Source organism: Leptonotus elevatus, chromosome 7 (genome assembly GCF_054856555.1).
Source record: "Leptonotus elevatus isolate MCC_2025b chromosome 7, RoL_Lele_1.0, whole genome shotgun sequence".
Classification (NCBI taxonomy): Eukaryota; Metazoa; Chordata; class Actinopteri; order Syngnathiformes; family Syngnathidae; genus Leptonotus; species Leptonotus elevatus.
In genome coordinates, this window is record NC_141245.1 from 10215166 (window position 1) to 10227511 (window position 12346).

At 38.1% G+C, this 12346-nt stretch overlaps 1 protein-coding gene across 2 annotated transcripts in view; it reads right to left on the minus strand.

The window, feature by feature from the left end:
• The window catches only part of pdgfd (platelet derived growth factor d), a 41970-nt gene that overhangs the window by 10657 nt on the left and 18967 nt on the right, over positions 1–12346 (minus strand). For both annotated transcript variants that reach the window (XM_086080658.1, XM_086080657.1), the window contains exons 2-3: positions 6234–6423; positions 4650–4827 (exon numbers count right to left, since the gene is read on the minus strand). In XM_086080658.1, coding sequence (XP_085936784.1) covers positions 4650–4827; positions 6234–6423 — 368 coding nt within the window. The remainder of the gene's footprint in view (positions 1–4649; positions 4828–6233; positions 6424–12346) is intronic.

A 12346-nucleotide genomic window follows, 5' to 3' on the forward strand; every position in this document is an offset into this window, starting at 1 on the left:
TATTGACTTAAATAAGTGGTAATAGTTTACCTTGTAAGGTAAGTTCTTATGATCACACTTGGTAAGTACTAATCGGCTAGCACAATATAGCAAGTGTAAAATCACTTTCATGTGAAAGGTATAAAATGATTCAGGCAATGACTAATTCAATATTTTCAGGCTCTGACATAAAATCACATTTGCTGCGAAATCCATTTCTTGAAGTCTTTAATAGCATCTCTGGTGCAGATGTGAGAGCTCATTCATCTTTGACACAACAAAGTAATGTCCTGATTGTTTACATCTGCAAATGTTAGGGAACAAATTCTGGCATGTGGCTTTTTAATGATTGCGTTCATATATGTTTGTCAACCAGCTGTGTAAAATGAGGTCAGAGGCTTTCCTGTAAGAATGTGCGTGCATGCAAGTTTACACAACCTGGCTCTCATCTCCTTTTAAGGTTAAATGTATCATGTCATGCACATCTGGGCTACTTTAAAAAAATGGAAATAGAGATCAAACAGAGTGTGGGAAATGTTGGAGTACCTAACATTGACCTTTATCGAAAGCCAAGAAACATCACCTGACCCTCAAATAAACAAACCTGACCTTTTTTTTCGTGGTAGTTTGATTGTATAATGTATGAAACAATGTTGGCTGCTGAAAAGTATCTGTGACGAGCGGAATTGCAGGTGGCAAAAGGGCACTCCCTTATTTACAGAAGCAGTGGAGTGGCGGGGACACCAGGGAACTGCCCTTTTCAACCTCCATTTGGTACAATCGGACAGTGAGACAGCTGAGGATTAAGTGTGTTCTCGATGGCCACCAAGGCCCCAGCATTTCACTGTCGACTTTTACCACACACAACCAGTTATCAAGAGACACTTAAAGCTTTTTGAGCGACTTATTGCCATCTGACATTATGTTTTCCTTCACTTTCCCGTGCACTACTTATTACTTTGTACTTAAATGTACTCAACTAGAGAAACTGCGAAGGCATTTATTAGAGAGGATTCCTATTTACTTGTAGTGCAGTGATTCTCAGCCGTTTCAGCTACATTTTTAAATTCATGCGATTGAGCTGCCACCAAGTTATGACATTTTTTTGCAGTGTTTTGTGTTGTTTTCTTATACAGTTTATTGTGCTTCTAGACTAAGGGTCAGCAACCTTTAATGTCAATTTCATTTTAGGCCAAATAAATAACCCAAAAATCTAATTTTAACGAAACAGTACGGACATATTATTGTAATTTTTGGCAATTTTGTGGACATTTTATGGTAGCCTAATTTTGTTGTTGGACATTTTATCGTTACTTTTTAAACATACATTTTCAGACATTTATTTATTTATTTATTACAATTTTGTGTACTTTATATCAGTGGTCCCCAACCTTTTTTCCTCCATGGACCGGTTCATACAAGTCCACAACTTTCGCGGACCGGCAACCCAATGGGTTGGGGTGGGATGCTTGGCTGTTCGACGGCTGATTCATAAAAAGGCTACAACACCAATGCAAATCCACTATGTATTTTTATGTACCTGTACTAGCAGCAAAAACACCACAACAAGGGTAACAACAACGCTTTAATATGGTGAGGTCATGCTTATGAATGATATGAGCAACACAGCAACTGGGGTATTAGCAGCGCCCTCCTTAAATGCGCCAACATAACAAGGCACCACAAGACAAAATTAAAGTCCAAGAGTAACTCACTCACCATAACGCTAAACTAAGAGCCGCTCGCCGCAGAGCGGGCCATCATGCGTGAGAATAATCTGTAGCTGTAAATCCACGCACCTTTCTTTTTCTTCTTGGTCATCGGCTCCTGTGTTGTCTCATAACAGGGCTTTTTTTTTTCCGTTGCAAAGAAACTTTCCAAATATGTCTGTTTTTTACTCATTTGGCTAATTTGTTGATTAGCATCAGCGCAACGCGACTAAGATAATTAGCATTTTGACATGCGTCAAGAGTACGTCGTAAACAGATAGAATCCGGTCACTTCAAAATAAATATTTTTAAGCCTCGGCTAATCAATTCACCTGAAGTAAAGTAGTTTTTTTTTTTTTTTTTCAACTGTGCGGTCTGCCGCTGCCCGGTTCAAACTGGCCCATGGCCCGGGACCTGTGCCGCGGCCTGGTGGCTGGGAACCAGTACTTTGTATGATAATTTAGGGGATTTCATTTTATATTTACTTTACAAATGTTTTTCTTCTCTGCCTTTTCTTTTATAATTAATTTTCTAACTTTTTTATTTTTTTTTACCATTCCAAAGACATTTTATGACAAATTTCTGCCTTTCTTCTTTTGTTTTTGGACACTTAATGGTTACTTTTTGAAAATGTGCTTTTCTGCCTTTAAAAAAATAAAATTTCAGACTTTTTTGGGCAATTTTGTGTAAATTAATTATATGGTAATTTTCGTTCTAATTTTTTTTAAATAATTTTTTTATTTTTTATTTCTTTACGTACCGGTATTTAAAAAAAAATGTTTTCATTTACCTTTTGTCTTACAAATTTAGACTATGACATTTTTAAAATATTATTATTTTTTAACCTAATTGTTAATTCATTCAAAGAGTATTTTATTGAAAAGATTAAAATACATATTTGAAAAATTTCAATAATTTCTACAAATGTTTTTAGATCCTCAGGGAGCCACAAGACTAAAGAGCCACATGTGGTTCCAAAGCCGCAGGTTGCAGACCGAATCAAATCATAGTCATTGTAAAGCTGATTATTGAGATTTTAATTATTAGACATAATGCAACAACTGTGGCAAAGCAATTAGGGTTCTGTTTTTCTTTCCTAACCTTCATGTTTCGGAATGAATCCAGCTCAGTCCGTGCCCTCCGACAGCTTCTATACTGTCTCCTCCTGTTTTCCTCTCTCAGTTGAGGCATTTAAGTCATTAGCTGACTTGCTGATACCATCTCAGACACCTGTTCTCTCTTTCCAGAGATGCGTCCTCTCTCTTCCTCCTTCCCACTCGCTGCCGTCACATCTCCCCCCTCTTATCAGTTTGACAGCTCTGAAGAGAACAAATTAGACCTGCTAGCTACACAACTTCAGTCCAGCTGTGTACGCTATTACTCAAAGACAAACGAGAAGTCGTATAAATGGGTACAATTCATCAAAGGAGTGATTTGATGAGAATTTGACAAGGAGAGCGAAAGAGGAGAAGGAGACGGGGTAATAAACAGCACAATTCTACTTGCAAACGCAAGTAGAATGCGCTGCATTTTGGCATGTTCATGTATACTACCTGCACAGTATACAGTGTGCTATATATAGCCAAACCTTTTAGCACGAATTGTAATGGGAGTCAGCTGTTGACACGGGAGCTTTTACGTCAACATGAAAGAAGAATAAAAGCAAAGGATGTTCTACAAATGCACTATTTATCTCTGTAACTTGGGCTTGCTTTTCTTTTTTTTTGCAGATAATGAACAATGTCAGTCCCATCTGTGACATGAAAGAGGAAACCAGACATCTTAAAATGACTTTCTGTTTCTCAACTGCTATTTTTCTCCCTTTTTCCCTGTGATTACAGGGTGAGGAACATCAGAAGTCCTCTCTTTATTCTTTCCTCTTCCCAACAAGGTGACTAAGCTGATTTCCTTATCTGCTCATTTGACAAACAAAGACAAAATGTTTCTGTGTTCACACCTACAGCATCTTATCTCGATCCACCCATCACTCAACCCAACCATATTTTACTGCTGATCTAATTCACGGTCATTGTGAAAACTGAAAACACTACATGCCGGGCAAATCCTACGTTTTGTCACAATCTCATGCAAAAGTGTTCAGTTAATTAAGCTTTTAGATTTGAACTGGGAATGGACTCTTGCCATGTTTATTATTTCCCGTGGGAAACATTGTTTTCAAAGCTCAACCAACCACAAATCCAACAGCATCCTATAGAACACAATTGACTTTGGCTTTTAAGGTCCCACTGTCTAATTGAGTGTGACAACATATAGACAGCAAGCAAATATTAGTTTGACTTTAACAGTTGGTCAGGTGCTTGGACTCAAAGGATGGCAGTACTTGAGCAAGGCAGCAAATCCTCAGGAGCTCCGGAGGCTTGCACACTGACATCTCCCCATTCATGCGTATCAATAAGCTTCTTTTTCTTTTTGTGTATGTAGCAAAGACACAGCATGAACATTTAATTTATCCACAGGGGTCTAGTGGAGGCCTGTATGCGTTGTGAAGTGAATGTTTTTTTTGTTTTTTTTTGGATTAGCCATCACAACATTGTATGTCTCGCCTGAACATTTTTGAAGGAATCAAACAGATTAGGCCAGATGTGACAGCAACTCACTACTCATCCGTCATCTGTGTGTATGTGTGTGTGTATGTGGTCATTTTTTTGTTACATAGTGGGGCCAGCATTTCGGGATTTCACAGAGTTGTGGGGCCCACCCATCCATGTGGGGCCATTTTGCTGGGCCCCACAAGTTTAGACCTCTTTTTGAGGATCAAGACTTGGTTTTTTAGTTTAGGTTTGAATTGGGTTATGGTTGAGGTTAGGGTAAGGAATAGGGGTAGGCAATAATTTTTGATGGTTGGGGTTAGGGGAAGAGGCTAGGAAATGCATTATGTCAATGAGATGGCCCCACAAAGATTGCAAAACAAACCTCTGTGTGTGTGTGCGTGTGCCTCACCAGAAATGAATAGTAGACTTTGAATCCCGGCTTTGCAACAAAGTAATCGTCAGACTTGAAGGTGATTTTGAGGATGTTGGATTTGGAGTTGAGACTAGGCGGTGCTTTCTGTCCACACCAGCGACCCCAAATGATTGTGCTGGTCTCTGATTGGTCCTCCACTTCAACAAAGTCATACCTGCGGCGAATAATAAGGAGGAAGAGGCCAAGAAAACGTCAGTACGTATACTAACACCTCAGATTACGGCATTTATTAGTTTGTATTTTTAATTCACATTCCTGAGTCGAAGAATGACTATTGATTGTGCTCAGTTCTTCGGGCCGTCACCAGGTTTTGGAGTGAAGATGTCAATTTTCAGTACTAGATTAATTACGACTTGGCTTTGCGACTTTCCAGCGTTTAATTGCTTGTTCAATTCTTTCCAGATAATTGGTGGATCTCCCTCTTCATCAGCAGTAATTGTTTGTTCAATGTCTGTTAATGAGACACCTCCGCTTCTGGCTTACTGATTATATAACAATACTGTCAGATCATCTGCTATTGGCATCAATTGGCCTTCTTTAGTTTTCAACAGGTGACGGTTTGGCTTCCATTTTTGGTACTGTTGCTGTTATAAGGTTTTCAATATATTAATGTAAGTCAACCCAGTATTCCTTGGCTAATTTGATCTCATCTTTACATTGTTGTTATAATCATCATTATGTCTCACATCTCACTTCACATTTTGACAAAATGTCAATTTAATCGAATACTTGTAAATGCAGTATTATTGAAAGGCAAATATTAACTGAGATACAACTTAATGTAATGCAGCAGGCAAGTAGGTTGTGGAAGTTATCAAATAAACCCCCCACCCACCTCCTTTTGATTCCCTGCTGTGGCTCTTCCTTGATTTTTGTCCCCCGCCAAAAAAGGGCTTACAAAGGCAAGTGTGCTGCATATGGTCATCAAAAAGTTTATTTTATTTTGTCAACCCTCAAGGACAAGCTTGTTTTCCTAAAAAGTAAATACCTCTTTGTCTTCCTGCTATGGCTACCTGTGTTCTTGTCTTCCCTCACTGCATCAATTGATAGTTTGTTCATGTGCTTTTACTGCCGTGTCATTAAAACTTGTCATCTGAAGCCATCCATGCCAGAGTTCCTTTCTGATTCACTGGCCCTCTTTCTTGTCCTTGGTGAACCGAAACTTAGTTGACTTTTTTTCCTCATTCCTTGTCAAGCCTAACACATATTTGCATTCTGAGGCCCATCTGCCCATGACCACCCCGCACCGTCATGATCATTCTGCTGAGCAACCTCTTGAAGCGCTATTTACATGACCGGTGCAAATCCGGCGCACCGAGCGGTGTAAATCTTCACGGAGGCCGGTTAGACCAGGTGTTGGTAACAAGTAACTCCTCTCATTCCCTTTAAATGTGTGTGGAAAAGGACAAAGAGATCTTTTGTACGACAGGATCATTGTCACTATTCTTGGCCTGTTCTAAGCAGATACCTTCATTAACCATCCTTTCAAATGTCCTCAGAATCCAGCCACTTCCTTCTGATCCATCTACTGTAGAGCATATCCATGTCCCCACTTGTTACCTGCACACGTTATTGTCCGCCTCCTCCAGGCCAAAGTGACCATCAAACTCCAGGTGTATCCGGCTTCCCGGTGGCGACACCAGTCTCCATGACAACAGCAGATTGCGTGGATACGAGTTGGGGAAACGCGGACTGTTGATGGCTCCGCCTGGCGGTGTAACAGTGATGTTGTCCTCTTTTCGATAAACATCTGTGGTGAGACATTTGATTATAAGAGCAGTCAATTGTGTCAAAGTAGGTGAGTGAGTTTCACTCAAGAATTAAACAGTAAGACAAAAGCAAGACAAAAAAACAACAACAGAACATCTGAACATATATATATAAAAACAAAATTTTCTACTGATATATTTAACTTTATTGCTTTTGGTGCAGATAGCACTTTACTTTTTATTCCCAAACAAGGCGTGAGAGTCTATATAATATGGCTGTGTAAGCAGATAAATATCCTTAATAAATGAGGAATACCTGGTGTGTGTACACACACACACACACACACACACACGTACGCACAGTCTGAAGGTCAAGCAGAATGCTGAATTGAGCTAACAGGGCTGTTTCTTCCCAGTTGTGTGGATTTTGTACAACGGAGCTGAATGTATAATCAAGGCAGCACAGTCTGCACCCCAGAATGACGATGAAGAAGCTTCGGTCTTCTCCTGCCGCCCAATCACTTCTACGCCTTTCTCACTCACTTCTTGCTTGAGTTGCTTTCTTCACTATACTATTTTATTGATCAATTCATTAAGCACATGAGCAACAGAATGTGTTTGTGTCATTAAAGGCTAAATACGTAGATGCTTGTGTCTCCTTTTGGTCGTTCTTTTCACACGGTTGAGCAAAAGTCTGACTTTGTAATTCCATTTACTCATAAAAATGCTTAGTTGACAGGAATGTTTACCCTCTAAGGTTATTGATGGACACATCCGTACGTGCGTGTAAGGTTGTCTGTTAATGTGGTGTCTGGGGACTTTCATTTTCACTCTCGACTGCTGCACTGCAGGCTGAAGCGGACATACATACAACAGTGAAAAGATAATTTTTTGTCTGTTGGACATGTTCCTTCCTCGCAGCACTGCCATCCCAGCCCACATCTACATAAATGCCACTCCAACATAATGTTAATGTTGTTTTGCTCTGTTGTCTTTTTAGTCTCTGTCTGATTGTTGTTATTAAAAGTGTATCTGAATATTTTTGTCCATGCGTCATATTGATTGATTTCAGTTATTTAAATGTCTGTGGCAGGAGGTCGGAGATGATAGAAAAAAGAGGAACTTGTGAGGGAGATGCCGCAGTTAGATTACCACTTTAAACCAGGAGGCAATATTGGATAGTGCTGTTTCTTCACCGTTTGCATAAAAAAAAAATGCATTAATTATGAATATGACAGCCCTATAACGCCAAACCAAACGTCATATTAACTACAAGACATTTTGAGCCCTCTATTTCATGAGTATAATATTTTTTTCCACCCATTAAAACCCTGACGTATATGATCTGACACATTCATTGCACGGATAATCCATTAGAAGGCAGTATCACCAAACTGATGGCTTTTCCAGCGACCTTGCAAGATCATCACATTTGAGAAAGGAGACATTTTGAAGATTTTCTTTGTCAAATATAATAGAGTGGTTAAGGTATGAAAAAATATTACTTAGACAACATTATAAAAGGTAATGGGTGGATGTAATGTGAAAGTACTCAATATTTTTGACTAAATGTTTTAGTAAAACCGTGTTAAAAGTAAGTGTATAAAATTTGAAACAGTATGTGTACAAAGTAATTTCACGCTAAATCAGTCAACTGTTATTTTTTGTAAATGTTTGCATTTGCCATGTACTCAAAGCTTGATTTTTCAATGAAACTAATAAAACGTTTAAATTACATAATTGATCATTGATCATACATTGTTGATTATTTCCCAAAATGACAAACACGACAGAGATGTAAGTCCTGCACAGGCCAATTTGCCTATGTCAACTGTAAGAAATGCAAAGTACACCTTTCCTTGTGCAAGAACAGAAATTTTTTAAGGCTTTCCACTATTCAAAATAAAAATTTGTTAACCAAAAAGTTAGTAATTTTTTTTATCTTTTTCCAGTTACTTTGGTGGAGTTTTCAAATCTCAATAGTGCATGATAGCAGATACATTATAGGCTACTTATTAACAATGGGAAATGTTCTTTCTGATTTTGGAAATACTAATATATCTGATATGCCTGTTTATTATTATATGTTTGACAGTTATAAATGTACGAAATTAAACCTTTGTGACCGTATGTATCAAATATGACACAAATCAAAAGTCATATGTGGAAGTTGATTTTCATTTTTTTTTTTGTTGTTCAAAAGGACCAATAAATAATCTATTTACAAAGAATCAGAAATTTCTCTCACATATTTCAGGCTTTTGACATAAAAACTATATTTTAATCTAAGCATTGTTGTTCAGCCCCAAACCGGTCTGTCTTGCATGACAGTATATCATTCATATTTGTATTTGTACATACATTTCCCAGAACTTTTTGATTTCACATTTGTCAGGATGCAGGTTGGGTAAATTCTCACTCATGAAACTTGTCTCTCCCACCTTCGTTGCTGGAGTGTGATGTTCTTCAATTTGTAGCACTGAGGTCTATTTCTGATCCAAGTGCCAATCACACTCTTATCAACAGCTCTGAAGAAAACGCACCAAACCAAACATAGGAGTGGTGAAGTGTGAGAGTGTGGAAGTTCAACAAAATGTTGTTTCCACAAGGAGAAAGTAGATGGTTTTAAATTGTTGGGATTGATTTGGATAGAATTTTCTCACTAACTCAGTGAGCATTATATATGTGTATATTCTATATTAATTATATATGATTTGTTTTCTTTGTTGTGCTTGTCCATGTCTTCTCTGTGGTATCCGTATTTTGCTGTGTTATGTAAAACATGTCCAATTAGCCACATAAGTGAGGCCATCCACTGTGTTGTGCATAGTGGGTTTGTGCACATCTGTCCGACACTCTATAGAGTACATTGTATATTATCTGTTTGCATGAGATGGGGTTTTCTGCAAAAGTGCAGATTCTGATGTGCAATACTGTTCTTGCAGCCACAGACAATTTCCACCCAGAGAGAAATAAATGACCAAAGCCTTTTCCAGCCGGCTAAATGATAGCTCAAGTCCTGTGTGTGTGTGTGTGCGTGTGCATTGATTATCAAGGCCTGTGCTGGCTCCACTGTTTTGCCACTCTCTCATGACAAATCATCTTTAAATATTCTCCTTTGCTTCTCAGTCACGCTTACACAAGCACGGAGGCATGAAAGGGAAACACACACACACACACACAGCTTTGGGACGTACACTGCATGCCATAGGTGTCATCTTTGGTCACTATCGTCACCCACGTAAAGCCTCTTCTTCTGATTCCTCTGTGATAAGAGATAGTGGGTTCTGTCTTGTATATGATTTTTCTCGTTCTCCTTCTCTATCACAATGATTAGTGATTTGACCTCTGCATTTGAAATTTTGATCAGATCTTGTTTTTTTTCCTACAGAGCTTTAAGGGATACTTGACTCATTGAGCCCCTGCTTGCAGTAACAAGTTCATATTTTGTCCATAATTTAATAACGTCATTATTTTTCATGTACAATGAATACCTTTAAAAACATTTTTTTCCCACTTGCTGTCGACTGAAGATGACATCACGCGTGCTGAGTAAATAGGCAACAAGTCAACGACCAACCACGACTCACCTATTCTGGGTTTGGTCAGCAAACTGAGCCATGATTGGTCGTGATCTGTTTCCTACGCACGGGCGATGTCATCTTCAGTCGACAGCAAGTGGCAAAAGGAGGTTTTAAAGGTATTAATTGTTCATGAAAAAAATAATTATCACATTAATTCTAGACAAAATATTATTTTCTTACTGCAGCAAATGGCTCAATGAGTCAAGCATCCCTTTAAAGCAGTTAACAACAACCAAACGCCTCCTATAGGAGAACGGACTGTATACACTGGAATGGAACACAGCTTAATGATGGTAAAGTAAAAAAATGTGTTTAAATACATGTCGGAATTATTCCAGAAGAGAAGTGCATGTTGAACGAAAGACGATGTGGGAGCGACCAGTGCATTAGGCAGGCTAAGAAACTATTCAACTGTGAATCACTTGTGTGTCAGGCCAGCTGGGGTGTGGATATGTATGATTTATACAGTAGCAATGTACTTCACATGATGACAGAAAAGTGCATGTGCATAATGGTGCTTCAGATGGACACTGCATAGCTGCCACATTTGCATTCCACAACTTTCAGTTTGTTGAATTCAATTTGTGAAGGTGATTGTTACGTTATTGTACATAGTTTAATTTGATGTGTTCCAAGTCATTGTTTGTTAGCAGCAAATTAAGACAAATGAGGAATGTAACCAAAACTGAGGCTGACACGAACAAAATGCATATGAGGAACTGACCGAAGATTCTCAAGAAATGTCTTTCATCAGCAACAATTAACTAGACATTAAATGCTCGTGTTTGCATAGATTTTCTCTATTATCTAATATCAACAAATCAACAACTCTGATCAGTCATTTTAACATAATAAAACAACAAATGTCAATTTAAAATAGGTTTTGCACTCTGGTGATTTTCTCTGTAGAACATTTGGCAGAGCACAAAATGGACTTTCAAGTGATGGAATTGGAAGTGTGAGTGGAGGAGTCAAACAAATACACTGTATTACAAAGTAATGGCATACATTGATTGCACTGATGATTTTGAGGAGGCCGGCAACTGCAAAAAAAAGAAAAGCGCCCCGTTTTGTTTAATCTAAGTGCATGGCAAATGTGTGCATGTGCCCATCCTGTGTAAAATGTTGTTTTTCACTTGGGAAATCACACCTCAAAAACTGCACTTTGAGAGATATGGCATGACTCCTTCTTGTGACTGCCTCCAAGACAGCCCTTGGATCATGTAGAATTTCCCAAATTGCATTGGCAAATATAAGGTTCTGTCACACGAGGTGGGGAGATCGAACCCAAATGCAAGCAACGCACGGGAGGTGGGAAACAGAGAGTCTTTATATAGAAAAATACAAAGTAACAACAGAGAGCAGGGCTGGATTCAGATATCCTCTAAGAAAACACTTGACGGAGAAACCTTGACTAAGAACCTTGAGCAGGCTGGATGCAGAACTCAAAAGTACAAAGTAACCACAGCGAGGAGGGACGTGTTGCAGAACAAAGAAGATGCAATGCACAATTCCGTATGCCGGAATAAAGGCCTAAATAATAAAATAAGAGTGACAAGAAATAGTCTAAATAAAAATGATGATTAGAGGACCCTAGCAACTGCAACTGACTATGTTATCATCATAAGGGATAGCATAGGACTAAACAAACTAAGAGTGGCTAATACATCATTATCAAACATTATTATCATAAGGGACATAGTAACTGTATTAAGTAACTGACAACATCACCATCATAACACATTGATTCCATGACCCGACCCAAAACACAGTCCTAAGAGATATGTTGCCATTACGGAGGTCAAAATTATTGCGTTGATATCGAGTTAATTCAAAGTTCCTTTAACGGCACTCATTTATTTAACGCTCGATTTACTGGAGGAATTTCAGTCACAACACAGCAGACACGTTCACATCAAAATTATCCTCTCACTGGAGTCAAGTTGTGTTTTACATTTTTAAAAAGGTGCAGAAGTTTACAATTTACTTTATGTTAAAAAAAATAGACAGCTCTTAATATGAAAAGAAAAATGCGCTGAGCTGTCATCAATGTCTAACAAATGCAATTATGCCATCTAGTGGCAGAAAAGGCCCTCAACACAAATCAATGTTGCACCTTTTTTTTTACATTACAATACTTTTTTAATTTTAACTTCAAACAATTTTATGAATTACTATAAAATTACTGTACCAATGAACTAAAAGATGAAACCATGTTCCTATGAGGTTTACATATTTTTCCACTTTTTTGTTAACAACAGTAAAAAAAACTTATTTTATTGTACATTTAGAACATATATAAAATGTGCGATTAATCGTAATTTAATTATTGAAGTCATGAGATTAATTACAATAAAAAATTGTAATAGTAATACTTGTA